The sequence below is a fragment of the Heterodontus francisci genome, chromosome 1 (assembly GCF_036365525.1).
Source record: "Heterodontus francisci isolate sHetFra1 chromosome 1, sHetFra1.hap1, whole genome shotgun sequence".
NCBI lineage: Eukaryota > Metazoa > Chordata > Chondrichthyes > Heterodontiformes > Heterodontidae > Heterodontus > Heterodontus francisci.
Window position 1 is genome coordinate 187,349,183 of NC_090371.1, and position 23,932 is coordinate 187,373,114.

Below are 23,932 nucleotides of genomic sequence, written 5' to 3' on the forward strand. Positions count from 1 at the left end.
TCCACCAGGGCGCCTGCACACAACTCCCATTACAACCTTAAATCCTTTTCTATTCCTTAATGCTATCTAAAAGTCTCCACTGCCTACTTACCTCTAGATCTTTCTTTGGGCCTCCTTATCTCGAGAGACAATGGATACGCGCCTGGAGGTGGTCAGTGGTTTGTGAAGCAGCGCCTGGAGTGGCTATAAAGGCCAATTCTGGAGTGACAGGCTCTTCCACAGGTGCTGCAGAGAAATTTGTTTGTTGGGGCTGTTGCACAGTTGGCTCTCCCCTTGCGCCTCTGTCTTTTTTCTGCCAACTACTAAGTCTCTTCGACTCGCCACAATTTAGCCCTGCTTTATGGCTGCCCGCCAGCTCTGGCGATGCTGGCAACTGACTCCCACGACTTGTGATCAATGTCAACACGATTTCATGTCACGTTTGCAGACGTTCTTTATAACGGAGACATGACGGCCGGTGGGTCTGATACCAGTGGCGAGCCTCAATGTCTAGATATTCATCAGTGTCTCTAGCAATAGATCCTCTATTCCCAAAGTGCATTTCCAACCTTCTACATCCTAAGGATACTTAGTTCTACCCTTTGCCATCTTTCCCATCTTTCGACTAATAGCAAGCCATGTCATACTCCAGTTGAATATGCACCTGCAATTCATCAATGTTCCTTGCACTCATGCATACAAAGAAGACATGGCCTGGCAGCCATTCAAGGCGGCGCTCAAGGGGAACTAGGGATGGACATAACTGCATGGCCTAGCAATGATGCCCACATCCGTGAAATTTAAAAAAAAACTTATTTGGCACTCAACTCTACAACTGTGCTTTTGCTCTATTATTTTACCCATTTTATTTCTCTCTCTGTTTTAATTACTTTTATCTTTAGTTTTCCTTTTACCTGCAGTACCTAAAGACAATTTTGACTAACTTACTCACTTCCTTTTGTTTTTTATATTAACTATCTTTCCACCTGAGGCCCTCCCACCCACTCTATTAACGTGCTTTTCTCTCCTTTTTACCCTTTTATCTTCTCTGCCTGTTTTAAATTACTTTATCCCATCTCAATGGTATATTTCCTTCCCGTCCCAATACTAGTGCCAGTGTGAATCTCTCTTTCACAGACCACTTCTTTAGCAACATGTTTGCGCTGTCCACAAATTCCCACGTTCTGCAGTCCAGACAACCTATCTGCTATACTACTCGATTATTTGCATTTATATGCCCTCCCCCCACCTCCAACTTACTAACTTGCACTAAGCACTAACAGTGCACAAACATTCTCAATACTTACTGCCTCAAGCTTACACCAAATGCATACAATTATTGGAGCAAAAAAGTAGCATCTCCTTCCCCATTGTAGCAAATTCCCACTCAATGAATTCAGACTTTTGCACTCACACTGCACTCTTCAAAACACCTATGTTAGTGTTTCACAACATCCTTTTTTTTTATAAAAGGGATTGTCTCTAATGTCTTACTGATGACTGATCTCAGTAGCCTGTAATTTCAAGATAGCTCTACTTCAAAGCAGGTAGTGTTCCCTTTTCTCCAATCTTTCATTCAACTCTCAATTCTAATCATTCTGCTATTCGTTTAAGTACCATTGTGCACACGCCGCCTTTGAGGTCCTATCCTCGTTCAATGTAACTTTTTTTTTTAAAGCGCTCTCAATAATCACTATTATACTTGATACAAAATATTACTCAAAATATATTTCCAGTTGCTTGATACTATATCACCATCAGTGCTCTTCACCATATTTGCCCTCAAACATTTTACTCCATAAATTCACACGGAACATTCTGCTGGATAATGTAAATCAATATCTTAAAGAGCACAGTTAGCATAGGGAACAATCAGGATGGTTTTACCTAAGACTTTCAAAAGGAGTTTGACAAAACTCTTCAATTGTAGTTGGTAGGTAAAGTGAAACTCAGACAACAAACGACCTAGGCATTGTGGCAGTCGGGCCAATGATACTCAGTAATTCCTCTGAAAGATAGGTGTGTAGTTAGGAACTTCCAGCTGTGGGCTTATATTTCAATGCCTTCACTCAGCTCACAGATCAGTCCAAGATCAGGACTATAAAGCTACTTAAAGGCTTCATGATAGCATCATTAAGCAACTGGCCAGATTAGTGGGGTACAAGTGGTTTTGTTGTTTTGACTTTGAGAATAGTTTACCTTATAATTACTGGCAATACCAAATAGGATTCAGTAACTTTTTTAATCTTAAATAATTTTGCAGCTGGCTTGTAGCCTGAGCTCTTATCTCAGTGTATGTCTTATTAGCTTAATAATGAAATTATATTGAATAATGAAAAGTTCCTATTTCATAAAGCAATCAGCTACAATCAAACTGCTAATTAAGTTAAAAATTTCACAAACCTATTCACCCATCCAGCAACAAATGGTTGAAAAGAGAAAGGATTTGCATGTTACTAGTCAAAGCATCTAGTTATTATTAAGTAATCAATAAGGCAAATCTGTGATTGAAAATCTGGAGGCTTGGTAGTCCAAATGGCCTTTTCTCACTTTGGACTTCATATTTGGGTTCTACTCTTGAATATGCAGGAAACAGGAGTAAGCCATCAACCCCCCAAACTTGTTCTGCCGTTCAATTAAATCATGGCTGAACTGTGAGTCAACTCCATTTACCCACCTTTGCTCCAATATCCCTGGATAACCTCACACAACAAAAAAAGACAGTCAGTCTTGGTCTTACAAGTTTAAACTGTCTTGGTATCCATAGCCTTTTGGAGAAAGGAAATTTCAGATATCCATTATCCTTTGTGTGAAAAAGCACTTCCCAATTTTGCTCCTAAATGGTCTAGCTACAACTTTATGTTGCTTGCTCTGGATTCCTCCACCAGAGGAAAAAGTTTCTCTATGTTCTACCAAATCCCTTGTACCATTTTAAACACCTTAATCACCCCTCAGCCTTTTAAACTCAAGAAAGTACATGGCACGTTTATATAACCCTGCCTCATAATTTAACCCTTTAATGTGCAGTATCATTCTGGTGAACCGGAACTGTACCCCTCCAAGGTAAATTCCAACTTTAAAATCTCTGCAAAAATACCTGAAAACACCTCTAAAAGTTTTAGCCAATTTTTCTAATCTCTCAATCCTTAGCTTGGCATGTTTTCCATTTGTATACTTTAAAAAAAAAAATACATCTGCGAAGCTCCTTATGACCTTTCTAACTTTAAAGGCTCTATATAAACAAAAGTTTTTACTAGAGTCATAGAGATACACAGCACCGAAACAGGCCCTTCGGCCCACCGAGTCCATGCCGACCACCAATCATCCATTTATACTAATCCTATATTAATCCCATTTTTCCCTCTCACATCCCCACCTTCCCTCAATTCTCCTACCACCTACCTACACTAGGGCAATTTACCTAACAACCCGCAAGTCTTTGGCATGTGGGAGGAAACCGGAGCACCCGGAGGACACCCACGTGGTCACAGGGAGAACTTGCAAGCTCCGCAAAGGCAGTACCCAGAACCGAACCCGGGTCGCTGGAGCTGTGAGGCTGTGGCGCTAACCACTGCGCTACAGTTTATTGTTTGCTCATGTTTTATAGCAGCAATAATGAACAAAATGTCAACCTCAACATTTACCTCTTTTTACACTCTAGCAAGATCTTGAAAAGTTTTTTTTCCTTACCGTGGATCAGTAATTACTGTCACCAATGCATTGAACAGATCATCTTGTGTCATGGTTTTCCAGTTTAATAAGATGCCCATGCCTTTGGCATGCACACGGGTCATTGTATCATAGTGATCACCAAAAAGGGGAATCCCAACTACAGGTACACCATGGTACATTGCTTCAAAGATACCATTCAGACCACCATGGCTCAGAAATCCTCTGATGTTTGGGTGACCTATAGTTGTGCAAATAAAACTATTAGATCACAGTGCAATACATTTCAAAAGTGAATATCTTCAAATCCAACAAACAGTAGATCCAATTTAAAATATATCACACCTAGTGCAAACATTTCTGAACACTGTTCAACATAAAGCACATTTTCTCTGCACACTTCTGCATCAATTAATTCAAAACAAAAGAAAGGCTAATCTAAGATCTACATCAGTAATGAAAACCCAAAGACCAGATTTTTGGTATCCAAAGGGATTTAAAAATAAACAGTAACAGTTTTAAAGCATATCCTTGCAACAACTACTTTTCCCCAAATGAAAAAGTACAAAATCAAATGAAAAACAGTGAAAGTACAGCACATTACCTTGAATGTTACTGTTTACCCTAACATGGTACTATTTAGTTTAATGCAATTTTAAAAATACATCATAGCGTACATAAAATACAAAAGCAATTTCAACACTGCCTGCTACAACAATGAACAAGTGATCCTAAGGCCTAGTACCTCTTTTTAGTATTATTTCAATCAATAGTTTAAAATTGCCGAACTCTGCCCTTGCCTCGGATCATCTGCTGCTGAAACTCTCAGCTGTACCAATTATTCGAGGCTTGACTATCCCAATGCTCTCCCGGCATTGGAATAATCCACCTTCCATAAACTAGAGCACATGTAAAACTCTGCTGCCCATATTCTAACTGGTACCAAGACTCATTCATCCATCAACCCTGCTTGCTGACCTACATCGACCTTTAGTCTGGGAATACTTAAATTTTAAAAATCTCATTTTGTTTTCAAATCCCTCCACGGCCTCACCCCTTCCCATCGCTAATCTCCTCCACCCCTACAACTAAGTTTGCTGCGCTCCTCCAATTCTGGCCTTTTGCACATTTTCTACATTAATCGTTCCGCCATTGGTGGCTATGCTTTCAGCGACCTAGGCCCTAAGCACTGGAACTCCCTCCCTAAACCTCTCTTCCCTCCTTTAAGACGCTCCTTAAAACCTACCTCTTTGACAACCTGCTCGTCATTTGTCCTCCCATCGACTGTGGCACCGTGTCAAATTTCGTTTGGTAACACTCCTGTAAAGCATCTTGGAATGTTTTACTATTTTAAAGGTGCTATATAAATGCAAGATGTTGGGAAGAAATTTTGAGACAACATAAAACTTAATGTACATAATTTATTTTCAATAGTGGAAGGAAATAAATGAGGCTGCTTCATTACTGGTACTTCTGCATATGTCCCAACTGCAATTCTTCATTTGGCTTTTACAGAATTTCTAATAAAATCATTGCATGTTCACTGCATCAATTAAATTGTATTCTGGGCCACACCAGATGAAGTGTGTTCAGACAGAATTTAGATACTTCAGGGAACCTGTGGAAATCTGTCATGCCACTGAAAATTCTGGCAAAAGAAATGTAATCAACAGTAGAATTTAAGCTACATTGGTTCAGCGCATCTGCACTCATCATGACCCTGACACCAAGACTGAAGTGTGCAGAACCAGCTTGGCCCACTTAACAGGCAGAAAGTGAGTCTCCATTGGCATTAGCTTCGCTGATGTAGATCCTTAAGGTCTAAAGGTGCCATTAAAACTTTGAGAACTCTTTATTTGCCTTTAATAGCACCCCAAAGTGCCTCTTGGTCTGTATTTGTCTCTAACCTTGAATTCTTTTCCCAGTTCTTCGAGAAAGTTAAATCAATGCAATATCAATTGCTTTTGCCAGCAGTCTATTCCATTTATCCAGTATATTGTGTGCAAAGGTGGGGAGGAGCGGTGGTGGGGTGGGTGGAAAAAGAATTCCGATACAGCAGCCCAATTATTCCGTACACTCTAACTTTGCTTGACCTGTCGTCTATAGCGCATTGCAGTCTCCAAATGCCATGGGAGATTGACTAGTGCTCTACTTAATCCCTAATTTAGGTCATCTATTCCATAAGAAAGACACTTGAATATTTCCCAAGTACCTACATAAAAATGCCCACAGCACAGTAACCTCTGGCTGGGAATCTGTGAAAAAGACTTTCAATGTTAAATGCTGAACTGAGAAATCACATTGTCAATTACATGAGAGCAAGACATTTGTACCTTGAAATCATTCAAAAAGCTTTCTGAAGTTTCCATTTAACATTTGAAACTCTAAAACTTATATATCCAAAATAAGGGCTTAAAATAGTGCACAAGAACATTTCAAATTTATTTACCATGATCTTGTGTCTTTTCAATGCCTTTATTGAAAGTTCTCTCAAAAACGTGGCTTGGAGCTGATCTTTTTCCCCAGAGCTGTGACAATAACCCTTGCAGTGATTCAGGGACTTCTTGAATCGCTACAGTCTGTTCAGTGAAGGTGCTTCCAAAATGCAGTTGGCTAAGGAATTCAAGGATTTTAACTTAATGACAATGAAGCAACGGTGTTGCATATCCAAGTCAGGATGGTGTGTGGGAATCTTGGTGATGGATGGTGTTGTAGTCACTTGCTACCCTTGTCACATTCCAACCAGAGTTATGGCAAATATTTGGTTTGCCTTCCATGGTCCTACCAAATCCCAGATTCCCCCTCCACAGTGTCAGATCAACACTGAAGACTGGGAACCTGGGATTTCCTTACTGCAACACTGCCAAATTCCGTCTCCCTTATATTTGGCGCACAGCAATACAAATTGTAAAAGGTACGCAGTTTGTGAAGACAAAGTTGGGGGCAAGCGTGTGCACGCACACGCATGTGTGGAGGGAATGCATATAGCATTTCATGAGCTCACCAATGCATCTAGAACCATGTACATGGAATTTCAAAACCTGTTTGATAAAGTACCACAGAATAGTCTTGTTAGCAAAAATGAAGCCTGTGGGATTAAAGGGACAGTGGCATATCAATAAGAAATTTGCTTACGGACACAAAGCAGTGAACGGTTGTTTCTCAGACTGGAAAGAGGTACACAGTGGTGTGCCTTAGGAGTCAGTATTAGGGCCACTGCTCTTTTTGATGTATATTAATAACCTGGGCCTGGGTACACAATGCATAATTTCAAAGTCTGCAGATGACAAAACTTACACGTAGTCAGTGAAGAGGTTAGTAACAGACATCAGGAGGACAAAGACTGGTGAAATGGGAAACAAACAAGCAGTTGCAATTTAACGCAGGAAGCAGAAATGTTGTATTTTGGTCGGAAGAATGAGGACAGGCAATATAAATGAAAACGGCACAATTTTCAAAGGGGTGCAGGAACAGAGAGACACAGGGGAGTGTACATAAATAAATGTCCAAAGGTTCTCATGTCCAGTCTATACATAACATATTTCTACTTTTAAGATATGACCTTTAACTTTATTCAATATGAACTCTGAAAGTGACTTCTCCTTTAAAAAAAAAGTGGACAATGTGCTGCAAGGCAGCTTAAGGGCAGATGACCTGGCCTGTGTATTCAAATGGTCTCACTGTCTTGAAAGGACAAAAGGATACATTCCAGACTAAGAGGTATCCACTGCATCCATTTTGGAACCATCAAGACACATTCCTGAACTGAATGGTTTTCTTCTGAGACAAAGGAGGTGTGATGCAGACACACCATAACAGAATAATGCTCAACCATTAATGAATAGCCATGGATTCCATATCCTGGTCCATTGAGAAATCACAACAGGGGAGAAGGCCATGTGCCAAATAACAGAAACTATAATTTGATGGATTTCGACCTTGAAAAAAGGAACCAGAGACTGCAAGGGGGGGGGGGGAGGGGGAGAGAAAAAAAAGAGAAGGGGGGGGGGGGTGTAAAGAGAAGGGGGGGGGGTGTAAAGAGAAGGGGGGGGGGGGTGTAAAGAGAAGGGGGGGGTGTAAAGAGAAGGGGGGGGGTGTAAAGAGAAGGGGGGGGTGTAAAGAGAAGGGGGGGGGTGTAAAGAGAAGGGGGGGGTGTAAAGAGAAGGGGGGGGGTGTAAAGAGAAGGGGGGGGTGTAAAGAGAAGGGGGGGGTGTAAAGAGAAGGGGGGGGTGTAAAGAGAAGGGGGGGGTGTAAAGAGAAGGGGGGGGTGTAAAGAGAAGGGGGGGGTGTAAAGAGAAGGGGGGGGGTGTAAAGAGAAGGGGGGGGTGTAAAGAGAAGGGGGGGTGTAAAGAGAAGGGGGGGGTGTAAAGAGAAGGGGGGGGTGTAAAGAGAAGGGGGGGGTGTAAAGAGAAGGGGGGGTGTAAAGAGAAGGGGGGGTGTAAAGAGAAGGGGGGGTGTAAAGAGAAGGGGGGGGGTGTAAAGAGAAGGGGGGGGGGTGTAAAGAGAAGGGGGGGGTGTAAAGAGAAGGGGGGGTGTAAAGAGAAGGGGGGGTGTAAAGAGAAGGGGGGGTGTAAAGAGAAGGGGGGGGTAAAGAGAAGGGGGGGGTAAAGAGAAGGGGGGGGTAAAGAGAAGGGGGGGGTAAAGAGAAGGGGGGGGTAAAGAGAAGGGGGGGTAAAGAGAAGGGGGGGTAAAGAGAAGGGGGGGGTAAAGAGAAGGGGGGGGTAAAGAGAAGGGGGGGTAAAGAGAAGGGGGGGGTAAAGAGAAGGGGGGGGTAAAGAGAAGGGGGGGTAAAGAGAAGGGGGGGGTAAAGAGAAGGGGGGGGTAAAGAGAAGGGGGGGTAAAGAGAAGGGGGGGTAAAGAGAAGGGGGGGGGAAAGAGAAGGGGGGGGGAAAGAGAAGGGGGGGGAAAGAGAAGGGGGGGGGAAAGAGAAGGGGGGGGAAAGAGAGAGAGGGGGGGGAAAAGAGAGAGGGGGGGGGAAAAGAGAGAGGGGGGGGGAAAAGAGAGAGGGGGGGGAAAAGAGAGAGGGGGGGGAAAGAGAGAGGGGGGGGAAAGAGAGAGGGGGGGGGGAAAGAGAGAGGGGGGGGAAAGAGAGAGGGGGGGGAAAGAGAGAGGGGGGGGAAAGAGAGAGGGGGGGGAAAGAGAGAGGGGGGGGAAAGAGAGAGGGGGGGGGGGAAAGAGAGAGGGGGGGGAAAAGAGAGAGGGGGGGGGAAAAGAGAGAGGGGGGGGGAAAAGAGAGAGGGGGGGGGAAAAGAGAGAGGGGGGGGGGGAAAGAGAGAGGGGAGAAAGAAAATAAAGATAACAGCAACATCATTGATGGCAGTCCACCCAAGGGCTGTGGAAAGATCTAGCCTGAACAGGACAACCTGCTGTCAATTTTACACTTCAACTTAAGTGCAGCAGAGAACTGAAAGTGACCAACAACACCAGGCTGAAATCAACTACCAGAAATTTACAGCACTTCATGTTCAAGTCTACAATTACCCAGGATTACACCTTTAAAGAGACTGTCCTTGGAGAGTGGAGAGGCAGCAGACCTGCAACGAAATACAACAGAGAGGGAGACCACAAATTCAGCCTGTGGTTTGGGGCCTATACTTACCTGGTAGAGCGGAGAGGCAGTGGAGCTGTGAGACAACGCTTGGAGGAGAGGAGAGTATAAATTCAGCCAGTTAAACTCCAGAAAGCTTGTTATGGAAGGATAATGCTCTTAACTCAGTATCACATTTATTGTACAGAGTAAAAGGATTACAAATACATAGCTCCTCACTCAAACCCTTCACCGGTCTCAGTAAGTATCTGCATATAAGTGCTCAGGTAAGACCTCAATTAACACCCTTCACCTACACACAATCAAACAATTGATACACAATTACCAGATTCCCTTCTTTTTATAATATGTGGATTAATATGCTCAAGCAACATTTCAAAATGAATTCCATATTAGTTACAAAGCATTAATAGGCTCAAAGAACATTAAATTCCATATTTGGTACAATGTATTACATTGAGAGACGCCCCTCCTCTAACACCCGTAACAATTTCTTTGTACTGGTATTTCTTTTTGTGAAACAATCGGATAGCTGATGACTTGCATCTACCCATTCAAGTTTGGAGATTTCCTTGCTCAACAGCATTTGTTTCAATCCAGCAAGGTCAATACATAGTCTTTTCTCACGCACACTTTTTGTAGTGTACACTGCCTCACAAAGAACCATTATCCACATAACATTCTATGGGTATCTAATCTTCAGTATGTCCCTTGTTCAGAATTTCCCTCAAAATATTTGACAAATCGAGCCCCATATTCACTCAGTGTTTCCACAGCTAAAGTACTTTTAACGACCCGCTTTATTTTCTTAACCTCCCAAGCTAAAGGAAAGCATTTCCCATTTTCACCCATCACAAGTATTGTGAAACCAGCTGCACTTGAATAACCAACAGCAAGATTAGCATGTGAAGCATTTATTCTTTGGGTCTTCGCAAGAATATGTGGCCAAAAGAGCTAAAAGGATTTTCAAGATTACTTTTCCAGTAGTGAGAGAGTCCACTCTGACATTGGTATCACCCAGTCGCTCTACAAAACCAGCCTCACTTTAGCCTTATAAGTTCCATCGGGAAGGACTTTTTCAGTGCAAATCCATCTATGTGACAAGGCTGGCTGTCCCCTATCTGGAACCGGAGAATAAACTCCAAACTCTCTCCAACTCTCTAATTCCTTATGTTTTGCTTCTCTTATTAGTTTATCCTCAAGTTTATTGGCAGCCACTAAAACTTCACGGTCGTGAGGGCTTCCGCTTCCAGTTCTATTCCAAGACTGCTCTCTAGCCTTCATTTCATTGTGGAATCTGCTCAAACTACTGCCTCTATAAGCACTTTGATGCCTTTCTAGACTACGGCTGGAAGATCTCCCTTGCACATTATCAGAGACTTTCTCCAGTACGTGATCGCTTCCTACACAAGAGTCACTTCCAAATCCTCTTATATTTGCGCTTTCTTACCCTCCACTCTCTCATCCCATTCTGCCAGTCCATGGACCTTGCTTCTTGGCCATCATTTAACCAATATCTAAACTTGCCTGTAAATTTTCCTACACATCCCACAATTAGATTCATAGAATCATAGAAAGTTTAAGGCACAGAAAGAGGCCACTTGGTCCATCTTGCTTGTCGGTCGAAAAATGATCCACGTATTCTAATCCCACCTTCCAGCATTTAGTTCGTAGCCCTGCAGATTACGGCCCTCAAGGTGCATATTCAGACTCCTTCTGAAAGAGTTGAGGGTTTCTGTCTCAACTACCCTTTCAGGCGGGACCTTATCAAAAGTCTTACTGAAGTCCATATGGACTACATCAACTGCTTTACCCTCATCTACACAAATCGTCACCGCCTCGAAAACTTCAATCAAGTTAGTCAGACACGATCACCCCCTGACAAAGCTATGCTGACTATCCCTGATTAATCCCTGCCTCTCCAAGTGGAGATTAATCCTGTCCCTCAGAATTTTTTCCAATATTTTCCCTACCACTGATGTTAGACTCACCGGCCTCTAATTACCTGGTTTATCCCTGCTACCCTTCTTAAATAATGGTACCACATTCACTGTCCTCCAGTCCTCTGGTACCTCTCCTGTGGCCAGAGAGGATTTGAAAATTTGTGTCAGAGCCCCTGCTATCTCCTCCCTTGCCTCACATAACAGCCAGGGATACATCTCATCTAGGCCAGGGCATTTATCCACTTTTAAGCCCACTAAAACTTCCTCCCTTTCAATGTTAATATGTTCAAGTATATCACAAACCCCCTCCCTGATCTCTACACCTACATCGTCCTTCTCCACAGGGAACACAGATGAAAAGTCATCATTTAAAACCTCACCCATGTCCTCTGGCTCCACACACAGATTGCCACTTTGGTCCCTAATGGGCCCCACTCTTTCTCTGGTTATCCTCATACCCTTAATATACTTAGAAAACACCTTAGGATTTTCCTTTATCTTGCCCACCAGTGTTTTTTCATGTCCCCTCTTCGCTCTAATTACTTGTTTTTAGTACCCCCCCCCCCCTACACTTTCTATACTCCTCTAGTGCCTCCACTGTTTTCAGCACTCTGAATCTGCCATTAGCCTCCTTTTTTTAAAAAAAAACTGATCAAATCCTCTATATCCCTTGACATGCAGGGTTCCCTGGACTTGCTAGTCCTACCCTTCACCTTAATGGGTACATGTTGGCTCTGAACTCAATATTTCCTCTTTGAATGACTGCCACTGGTCTGATGTAGACTTTCCTACAGGTAGTTGCTCCCAGTCCACTTTGGCCAGATCCTGTTTTATCATATTGAAATCGGAGAGTACCATCATTTTACTACTGACCACAAAATCCGGGCCATTAATTTTCAGTTTCTAATGGTTCGATTTTGGCAGCGTTGTTTCTAAAAATTCTGAAACATTTTCATTCCCATTATTTTACTATTGAATTAGAAATATTTATACTAATGTAGCATTTGCAGTGTTTATGCTGCACAGTCAGCATTATATTTTATTAAAATCAAAGGAATTTTACATACCCATTCCTTGATAGTTGCTTCCAGTCAATTATTTATCTGAAAGTCCAATTTCCAGGAATTATTATTTTCAATACATTCCTAAGTTTTCTGGCTGTCTTTGTTTTACCCTTTCTCTGAGACATTTTGCTCCATTGCCCTTTCCTAGGTTATTCTGCCGCACCCACTAATCCCATCCTACTGGGCTGGTGCACAGACTGTTCCCCAGCCCTCTGTCAATGCCACATTGAACTCAACTGCTAGAAAGCCAATGAGAATGGGCAGGCGACTTCAACTTCCTTTCCCTTCCTATGAGATATCTCTTGGCCTCAGCTTGGTATTCCTCTAAGATTGTACAACTGAGATTGCTAATTCAGTGACCAAAGAATTACAGGCCCTAACCTACAATTCTCTGGCACATTATACTGGGGCATTAATATGCTATGTCATTTTGAGTTGCTTTAACTTTTACAGACACAGGTTTCTATCAAATTCTGAAGCAGAGATCTCAATGATCATTTGTTGCTTCTGAAAACACAGCATCAGGTTCCACATATATGCTGACAACACCCAGCTCTACCTCACCACTACCTCTCTCGACCAATCTACTGCTTCTGTGCTGGCAGACGGCTTCAATATCCAGACTTGAATAAGTTGGAAGTTTCTCCAGTTAAATATTGGGAAAACTGAAGCCATTTCCTTTGAACGCAACCACAAACTGTTCCCCAGTCACTGATTTCATCCTCTCCCTGGCCATCCTCTCGGGCTGAACCAGTCTGTTAACAACCTCAGCATCCTACTTGACCCTGAGCTGATCTTGCGATTCTATACTGTCTCCATCATGGAGACCTCTCACTTCCACCTCTGTAATATCAACTGCCTGCATCTCTGCCTCAACCCATCGGCCGCTGAAACCTACATTGATGCTTTTGTTAGCTCCAGCCTTGACTACGCTGAAGCTCTTCTGAACGGATTCACATCTTCCCTCCTCCACAAAAATGAATTAATCCAAACCTCTGCTGCCCATATCCTAACTCATACCAAGTCCTGTTCACCCTGCACCACTGTGCTCACTGACCTACACTGGCTCCCAGTTCACCAATGCCTCAATTTTAAAATTCTCATTCTCCATGGCCTCGCCACTCACTATCTCTGTAACCTCCTCCAGTCCTACAACCCTCCGAGAAATCTCCATTCCTCCAACTCTGGCTTCTTGTGTATCCCCCAGTTTATTTGCCCCACAATAGGTGGTCATGCTGTCTTAGCCCAAAACTCTGGAATTCACATCCTAATCCTTTCTGCCTCTCCATCTCTCCTCCTTTATTAGATTTCATTAAAATCTACAGGGAAAAAAATGTGATAAGGCCGGAAAACAGGCACGGGGATCGTGATGTGCAATTAACCTGTGCCCATTCGTAATGATGCACAAACTTCATGCTGCCTACAAATTTAAATGATAGTGGCATACAGCTCAGTGCTAGGCATGCTGCAGTGTGGCGCACAGTTTAGCAGGGGGGCCTAGTTCATGTGAGGTTCGCACCACTTAAAGATGGCCTGGACAACTTCAAGACAGCCTGCACTTCTTAAAGGTTAGGTGCATTCTGGCTGGAGCAGATACTGGACCTGGTTACACAAGAATTTATGAACAGAAAGAGGAGTGGAAATAGTGTAACAGGTTTGAGTGTGTGCCCAAGCATTCTCCAGTGCAGCACTGGAGGCCTTAGTGCAGGAGGTGACGAGGAGGAGAGAGGTCCCGTTAACCTGAGCGGGCGGAAGGCCCTCCAGACAGACACTATGGCCAGGATTTAACCATAGGCGGAAGCTAGCCACTGACTGAAAAGTCGGTGGCAAACCCTCTTCTAACTCGCCTGGGGATCTGACTCGTATTGTGCATGTCCCCGGGCTTCAATTGTTCTGAGGCGGGACTTCCACCTGCTTGAGGTAGGAAATTCCGCCTAATGGAGTTGCCGGCCAATCAGCGAACCGGCAGCTCCTAGGCCCAGCAGCACCACCAGGAGCAGTGGCCACTGCTGGGACTACAGCCCAGTTAGAAGTAAAGATGCCGGGGTGCCTGGAAGGCAGGTAAGTTTGGTTGCCTCACTGGGGTTAATCGGTCGGGCCCTGGCGAGGCAAGGGCGGTCAGTTGGGGGTACAGGGGGTGTGTTGGGGGTGGTTGGGGAAGTGGGGACGGCACTCCATCGGGCACAGGGTGCCCAATCATGATGGGCCACGCCCCCCCATCACAATCCCACCCTTTGGGATAGCATAAAATTCAGCTGGATGAAGGCAATGGGAGCAGATAGCCATTGCGGTCAAGGCAAGCAGTCTAGCTCCAGGACCATGATGCAGTTCAATGAGTTCACATGAGTGGTCAAGGTGAGTGAATGCACTTTCACATACCATATCTTTACAAATAAATCACTACTCTCACACACTGCTCCATTCAGCACACCCCCTTCACTCACTTATCTAGTCTCTATCATTCATGACTCATACCAAACATTTCTATGGCTCACCTCACCCTCACACACTTAGAACTGCTGCAAGCCTCACACTCACACCTCACAGTTTGCGCACACTGCCATGACAGCCACATCCCCCAAACACATTACATTAACTCATTGACACAATTCCCTCTCTCTTGCAAGGCAAGGTGACCCATAATAGGTGGCAGCAGAAAGTAACTGGCAGGGGACAGGTACTGTTGTGTGCCTTTAACCCCATGGAGGAGATGGTGCTCACCATCACTGGAGTGACCATGACTGAGGCCGTGGCCAGTGCTGGTGCTGAAATAATTGAGGATGACAAAGTGTTCTTAACTAATCCACCTTCTCACATCCCACTTCTCCCTATCCCACCCTCCCTTCTGATTTACAAGCTGCAAATCATGTCAGCATGCAATTTTTGCTTTCTCTCCTTCCCTCACCATAGCCCTACTGGAGTGCTTTTCTCCGTGCAGATGCTCAAGAACTGCCACCTAGTCAATACCTGGTGCAGGAGCCTGAAGTCCAAGAGGAGCAAAATACTGAACGAGAAGGAACACCATCACTCAATCTCGCACTAGCAGCCATCAGCTCAGATACGGACGCCATGCGTACTTTAGAGGGGATCTGCACCTGGTGAGTCACCAGGCATGAGTGGCCTGTAGCCAGGGCAGGAGGAAATGATAGCGCCGCTGTTAGAGCCCTGGAGGGAGAGGTCGCGCAAAGGCTCTGCTGCAGAGGCCTCAGATGAAGTCTTTGATAGGGAGGCATACAGACAAAGGTGGATGGGAATGCACACAGAAATGCTTGGTGCATTGGGAAGACTGACAGAAAGCCTGATGACACTGTCAAGGAGCATGGAGAAGTCCAACACCAACTTTGCACAGGGCTTTGTGCAGAGCTTGCAGCCCATCCTTTCCAGCATCAAAGTGGTGGCCATCTCCATGATAACACTTACAGGCCTGCCCATGACGCAATGTCTACTGACCGATGTCTCTGCCTCCATTACAACAGACATAGAAGCCACTCAACATCTGAGTGCTGCAGTGGAAGCTCAGACTGAGGTCATGAGATCTCAAGCCCAGTCTGCTGCTATGCTGGCTCAGGCTGTTGCCATCATGGCTGTGGATATCAGTGCTAAAAATGGGAAGCAGGGTCTCTCAGCAATCCAACAATCTGTGTTGCAGCATCTTACGAGGATAGCTGAGGTGTCATCCCAAGGAGAGTGGGAGCGGCTCTGTGGTGCATGAACCTGCTGCCCTCTCCCAGGATGACAGCATTCATGCTCCCACCACTGCCACCCTGCCAGTGCCCCTGCTGTTGTTTGTCAGCCAGCCAGCCAGCCCAGACTGCCGCCGTCCATGCCGAGGTACTCCAGTCTGAAACCTGGGCCCAGAGCTTGCAAGACCATCTGCAGTCTCCCCCACTGAAAGGCAGCAGCTTTCCATCAGCTATGCTGCAGTCATTGGGGTGCCACTCATAGGAGCAGCAGGACAGGCAAAAGCACTTGCAAGATAGGCACTAAGGGGATGCACAAGGGTGTTTAGTTAACTTTTGGATGGAATTTTGGATGGTTTGCTGGATAAAATTGGTCTGAAAAGTTTGTTTTGTTGCAGCCTTTATTTCAGGATTTTGACCAAGAGAATACTGTGATGTACATAACAGAGGTCAGGTATGTGGCTGTGGTAGAATGGGGATTTGGGGTTGTGTTCAGTGGAACCATAGTCAAATGAGACAATCATGGACACCCCAGGCAGAAAGGGGATCTGTTGGTTGCCTCCACCCTTTCTCCTACTCCACCTCTTCCTCCTGCTCCTCAGTTACCCACCATATCCCTGGTGGCAAGAGCTGTGCCCTCATGATGGCTGGTTTGTGGAGGATAAAGCAGCCAACTACGACTCAGGATATACATTCCAGTGAAAACGAGAGGGCTCTTCCAGAGCGGTTCAGCCAGTGCAATAAAAGCAAAATACTGCAGATGCTGGAAATCTGTAATAAAAACAAAAATGCTGGAAATACTCAGCAGGTCCGGCAGTTAACGTTTCAGGTCTGATGAACTGAGTTCTGATGAAAGGTCATAGACCTGAAACGTTAACTCTGCTTCTCTCTCCACAGATGCTGCCTGACCTGCTGAATATTTCCAGCACTTTTTGTTTTTATTTCAGCCAGTGGAATTGTTGCTTCAGCACCCCAAAGTCGGCTCTATATATTACATGTGGCAGCCTGGCTTTCATTGTACGCATGCTGGCCATATATGTTTGGGTTGCTGAGTCGTGTGTTGTCAAGTGTAAACAAATAGCCCTTTTGCCCAGTAGCCCCACTCTGGTTTGACATGTGGCTCAAATACTGAGAGAACAGCACACTAGCACAAAATTAAAGCATAATGACTGCTGCCAGGAGAATGGGCATTCACCTGCAGGATGTGCTGAGCACAGTCACACACCAACGGCACAATTAGCAAATGGCAGCTTTCATGCTTGCAGTTCATCTCAGCTCGCAAAGCCTCATGTGTGCAGTCGATGGCATCCTGCACCACGGAAAGCCCATCATTATCCTGGCAATCTTATGTGCATGCTCTGCCTGCTTCTGTCTAGTCAGACAGGGTGGTTGATGTTCGGCACAGACTCGGTGGGCCGAAGGGCCTGTTTCAGTGCTGTATCTCTAATCTAATAAAATGAAACTCCTGTCTCCTGGCATAGACTGTCTGACACGTCACTGATACAGAAGTGAACGACGAATTGGGAGATGGTACAGATGTCACCTGCTCTAGCCTGGAAGGATCCTGACATGAAGAAATTCAAAGCCACAGTCACGTTCTCAGCCATTGGCAGCGCTGTCCTTGCCTCACTCTGAGGTTATCAGTTTGGTTGTTAGATGTGGCAGATTTCAGCGAGCACCTCCTTCCTAAAGCACACAACCCACCCACAGCTCTTGGGTCAGATTGTATTAAGAGAAATGCTCCCTGAAGAGCCTCGGTGGATAAGGTCTCCTGCCGACAGCCATTCTCCCTCTCCTCCTCCTCTCTATCCGAGCAGCTTGTCTTCTTATTTGCTGCCTCTTCTCCACCTCCTTCTCATGCTGCAGCTGAGGGGGTGGTAACTATAGTACCATGACTGAGAGCAAGTGGTTTGACCAGCACCCTGGAACTCAGGCCTTTTTCACGTGCAGCACCAATCCATCACCAACTATAACCAACTCTGCAAACCAACAAGCACGTCCACAAACTCAAACAGAGCCAGTAGAAAGTAACCAGCAGCTAACCTGAAAGTGGTTGATGATCCCTTTATATAGCATTGGTGGGGTGGTGGAGGGGGGGGGGGCGGTGCCTCCCTGTTGCTAAACATATGTTTAGTTGTGCATGTTTAAGAGAGAACATTAGCTGGAGCAGTGAGATCGAAAATAGCAGCGTTGGCTTCAAATTAGCATTACACGCTGACTGACATCACAACCTGTCTAATCTACATTCTTCTAGCGCACACTTCTGACGCCTTCACTAATGCCCTCAGCAAGATAGCGTTCGGCACATGCCACACCAGAAGTTTGGGCACGAGTCACAGATGCCAGTTTGTTACCAACTTGGCACCATAGTGCCCAAACTACAGGCGCTACAGTGCCCAATTTTGCAGCCTCGCTCCTTGATCATGCTCCACATGATATCAAGAAATGGCTGAACACATTGGATACAGCAACAGAATTGCAGCCTGATAATATCTGGAAAAGTTGGAAACAATTGATGATTGTAACTACAAGATAAATAATCAGTTGTACATTGAAGGGGTGGAAGCCCTTCCTGTTGATGAAGGCTACTGGCTGGTGTGCAGGAGCCTTGATGGCCACATGGGTGCAGTTGATGACCCCCTGCACCTGGGGGAATCCAGTGCTGGCCCCGAACCCGATGAACCTCTCAACTTGACAGTTGGGATCCGTGCGGAAGTGCACATAGTCGCCGGTCTTCCTGAAAAGGGCATTGGTGATCTCCTTGATGCACCGATGGACCTCTGACTGTGAGATCCCACACATGTCTTCAGTGGATCTCTGGAATGATTCTGAGGTGTAGAAGTTCAGTGCCACGGTGACCTTCAGCGCCATTGGCATTGGATTTCCAATGGGGCTCAGCTCGTCCTGCATCATAGCGCATAGGTCATTGACGTCCTCCCTGGACAGGCAGAGTCTTCACTGGCACTGCCTCTTGGACCTCTGTATGTAGTTGAGCCTCGACTGACAGACCCTCTCTGGAGGGTACCTTATTCTGCATGGAGAAGGCAGCTAGCTTTGCCCCTGCGCTCTTCTCCACCATGCCCTTCTCCACCACCAGGAGGCCGATGCTGACCCTCCTGTGGGTTCACAGTTCATTGCAGTGCTGCTGCAGATGCCTCCCTCCCCTCAATATGGTCCCCGAAGACTGGATGGATGAGACCCATGACAGATGGCCACCCCATAAGTTCCAGGTCTTCACTACCAACGCCCTCCCCCCCTTCCCCCCTACTTGTCACCTCCAACGAGGTGGCACTTGCTCATTGTCCCCCAGATAGGGCATGCTGCCTGGCAGTTGATGCTGCCTCTCCTCATGGCCTCCCCTTGCAGCCAGCATTGAGCTCCCACCTCTATGTCACCTGTTATGTTTACGTTGGGTTGCTGGACATATTATATATATTGATTTATCTCAGAGCAATGCAAATTCCACACTTGTCATACAGTCAGAGATGCTTGGAGTTATACTGCACAGAAACAGGCCCTTCGGCCCATCGTGTCTGTTCCGGTCATCAAACCTATCTATTCTAATCACATTTTCCAGCACTTGGCCCATAGCCTTGTATGCTATGGCATTTCAAATGCACATCTAAATACTTCTTAAATGTTGTGAGGGTTCCTGCCTCGACCACCACTTCAGGTTCTGCGTTCCAGATTCCAACCACCCTCTGGGTGAAACTTTTTTTTGTCATATCCCCTCTAAACCTGCTGCCCCTTACCTTAAACCTATGCCCCCTGGTTACTGATCCAACCGCTAAGGGAAAAAGTTTCTTCTTATCGAAACTATCAATGCCCCTCATAATTTTGTATACCTCAACCTACTCTGCTCTAAGGAAAACAACCCTAGCCTATCCAGTATCTCTTCATAGCTGAAATGCTCCAGCCCAGGCAACATCCTGGTGAATCTCCTCTGCACCCTCTCCAGTGCAATCACATCCTTCCTATAGTGTGGTGACCAGAACTGTACACAGTACTCCAACTGTGGCCTAACTAGCGTTTTATACAGCTCCATCATAACCTCCCTGCTCTTATATTCTATGCCTCGGCTAATAAAGGCAAGTATCCCATATGCCTTCCTAACCATCTTATCAACCTGTGCTGCTGCCTTCAGTGATCTATGGACAAGTACACCAAGGTCCCTCTGACCCTCTGTACTTTCTAGGGTCCTACCATCCATTGTATATTCCCTTGCCTTGTTAGTCCTCCCAAAACGCATCACCTCACACATCTCAGGATTAAATTCCATTTGCCACTGCTCTGCCCATCTTACCAGCCCATCTATATCCTGTAATCTAAGGCTTTTCTCCTCACTATTTACGACACCGCCAATTCTCGTGTCCTCTGCGAACTTACTGATCATATCTCCTATTCTTTCTTTCTTTTGGGCCTCCTTATCTCGAGAGACAATGGATACGCGCCTGGAGGTGGTCAGTGGTTTGTGAAGCAGCGCCTGGAGTGGCTATCCTCCTATATTCACATCTAAATCATGAATGTACACTACAAATAACAAGGGTCCCAGCAACGAATCCTGCGGTACACCACTGGTTACAGGCTTCCACTCGCAAAAACAACCCTTGACCATCACCCTCTGCCTCCTGCCACTAAGTCAATTTTTGGATCCAATTTGCCAAATTGTCCTGGATCCCATGGGCTCTTACCTTCTTAACCAATCTCCCATTCGGGACCTTATCAAAAGCCTTACTGATGTCCATGTAGACTACATCAACTGCTTTATCCATATCTACACACCGAGTCACCGCCTCAAAAAATTCTATCAAGTTTGTCAGACACAATCTCCCCCTGACAAAGCCATGCTGACTATCCCTGATTAATCCCGGCCTCTCCAAGTGGAGATTAATCCTGTCCGTCAGAATTTTTCCGAATATTTTCCCTACCACTGATGTTAGACTCGCTGGCCTGTAATTATCTGGTTTATCCTTGCTACCCTTCTTGAATAAAGATACCACATTCGCTGTCCTCTGGTACCTCTCCTGTGGCCAGAGAGGATTTGAAAATTTGTGTCAGAGCCCCTGCTATCTCATCCCTTGCCTCACATAACAGCCAGGGATACATCTCATCTGGGCCTGGGGATTTATCCACTTTTAAGCCCGCTAAAACAGCTAATACTTCCTCCCTCTCAATGTTAATATGTTCAAGTATATCACAATCCCCCTCCCTGATCTCTACACCTACATCATCCTTCTCTGTAGTGAACTCAGATGAAAAGTAATCATTTAAAACCTCATCTATGTCCTCCGGCTCCACACACAGATTGCCACTATGGTCCCTAATGGACCCTACTCTTTCCCTGGTTTTCCTCTTGCCCTTAATATACTTACAAATGCCTTTGGATTTTCCTTTATCTTGCCCACCAGTGTTTTTCCTGTCCCCTGTTCGCTCTCCTATAATTACTTATTTAAGTTCCCCCCTACACTTTCTATACTCCTCTAGGGCCTCTGCTGTTTTCAGCGCTCTGAATCTGCCATAAGCTTCCTTTTTTTCCCTTATCCAATCCTTGATATCCCTTGCCATCCTGGGTTCCCTGGACTTGTTGGTCCTACCCTTTACGGGAACGTGTTGGCCCTGAACTCTCAATATTTCCTCTTTGAATGACTGCCACTGGTCTGATGTAGACTTTCCTACAAGTAGTTGCTCCCAGTCCACTTTGGCCAGATCCTGTTTTATAATCTTAAAATCGGCCTTCCTCCAACTTAGTACCTTTATATTCGGTCCATCATTGTCCTTTTTCATAACTACCTTAAATCTTACAGAGTTATGGTCACTATCCCCGAAATGATCCCCCACTGACACTTTTACCATTTGTCCAGGTTCAATCCCTAGGATTAGGTCCAGTACTGCCCCTTCTCTTGTAGGACTTTCTACGTACTGGCTCAAAAAGCTATCCTGTATGGATTTTAAGAATTCCGCCCCCTTTAAGCCTTTTTGCACCAAGACTATCCCAGTTGATATTGGGGAAGTTCATGTTTTCACACGCGTCTCTGAACTCGGTCAGTGGCAAATTCTCCTCCATTATCGTCAGAAACTTAGCTGGTGCTCCAAGTCCAGTCCTATCCATTTCTTCATAATTTTGTCTATAATCACCCTTTTGTCCTTGCTATTTATATTGTAGAAAGACTAAATCTAGTAGCTTGCTCTATAAAATATATAATGAAAACATTCTCATCTTTGTCCATACTTTTAAATCCATGGCAACTACCTTGTTAAAGTCACATGCCAATGAAAGACTGATAATAGGACATTGTGTGCTCCGATACTTTTTACAGGCTTCACACTTTTCACTAGTCTCCTCTATTATCCTTGTATACTCTTCATCAATCACACCTGCATCCTTTAGCAGGGTTTTTAATCTGACAAGAAGGTTGAGCAAATTGTCTGTGTAACTTTAAGACAAATTGCATTTTATCTCTGATTCTTAACACCTGAGGCCATTCTTCTACAGCCTCCTTGTCTCGAGAGACAATGGGTAAGCACCTGGAGGTGGTCAGTGGTTTGTGAAGCAGTGCCTATAAAGGCCAAGACTAGAGTGACAGACTCTTCCACAGGTGCTGCACATAAAATTGATTGTCGGGGCTGTTACACAGTTGGCTCTCTCCTTGCACTTCTGTGCTTTTACCTGCCAACTGCTAAGTCTCTTCCATTCACCACTCTTTAGCCCCGCCTTTATGGCTGCCCGCCAGCTCTGGCGATCACTGGCAACTGACTCCCACGACTTGTGATCAATGTCACAGGACTTCATGTTCCGTTTGCAGACGTCTTTAAAGCGTCCTCAACTTTGCATTGATCCTCACTTCCACTGCTATGTCCAGACTGGCCAAGAGCGTGTGGGAAAATGGCGCACTGACCTGGAACACAAAAGTCCGCGTGTATCAAGCTGTGTCCTCAGTACCTTACTCTACGGCAGCGAGGCCTGGACAACGTATGTCAGCCAAGAGCGACGTCTCAATTCATTCCATCTTTGCTGCCTCCGGAGAATCCTTGGCATCAGGTGGCAGGAGCGTATCCCCAACACAGAAGTCCTCGAGGCGGCCAACATCCCCAGCTTATACACCCTACTGAGTCAGCGGCGCTTGAGATGGCTTGGCCATGTGAGCCGCATGGAAGATGGCAGGATCCCCAAGGACACATTGTACAGTGAGCTCGCCACTGGTATCAGAGCCACCGGCCGTCCATGTCTCCGCTTTAAAGACGCCTGCAAATGCAACATGAAGTCCTGTGACATTGATCACAAGTCGTGGGAGTCAGTTGCCAGCAATCGCCAGAGCTGGCGGGCAGCCATAAAGACGGGGCTAAAGTGTGGCGAGTCGAAGAGACTTAGCAGTTGGCAGGAAAAAAGCCAGAAGCGCAAGGGGAGAGCCAACTGTGTAACAACCCCGGCAACCAATTTTATCTGCAGCACCTGTGGAAGAGTCTGTCACTCTAGTATTGGCCTTTATAGCCACTCCAGGCGCTGCTCCACAAACCACTGACCACCTCCAGGCGCTTACCCATGGTCTCCCGAGACAAGGAGGCCAAAGAAGATCCTCACACTACTAAGTGAATCCAGATAACATTGTAACCAATCAGTTCGACATGCAAGCACTATCCAATAAAGTACAGCTGAATGAATCTGCAATCAACATATTAATCACAGGACTAAAACTCCTTGTCACTAGTACAATTTGTTCAGATTCATCAGTTTCTGCCTCAGAATTCTCTGCGTCGTGTGTTATTTCAAGGACTCTGCCTCTCCACTTAGAGCACTTCATTGCACAATGATACTTTGAGTCACATAGAAACATAGAAAATAGGAGCAGGACTAGGCCATTTGGCCCTTTGAGCCTGCTCTGCCATTCAATATGGTCATAGCTGATCATCCAACTCAATAACATGTTCCATCTGTAACATCTGAAGTACCTATTAACTGTTCCTTGGGCTTTCCTGGGATTCATTCACCCATGATAGAATGGCACAGCAGTCTTCCACTTTAATAGTCAGATCTGCCAAAGTTGCCTTTAT

The 23,932-nt window shown here is 45.3% G+C and overlaps 1 protein-coding gene across 1 annotated transcript in view; it reads right to left on the reverse strand.

Moving 5' to 3' along the window:
* Window positions 1-23,932, reverse strand: part of ugt8 (UDP glycosyltransferase 8) — a 142,840-nt gene that overhangs the window by 38,521 nt on the left and 80,387 nt on the right. The window contains exon 4 of the mRNA XM_068039520.1: window positions 3,670-3,889. Within this exon, the coding sequence (XP_067895621.1) occupies window positions 3,670-3,889 (220 nt within the window). The remainder of the gene's footprint in view (window positions 1-3,669; window positions 3,890-23,932) is intronic.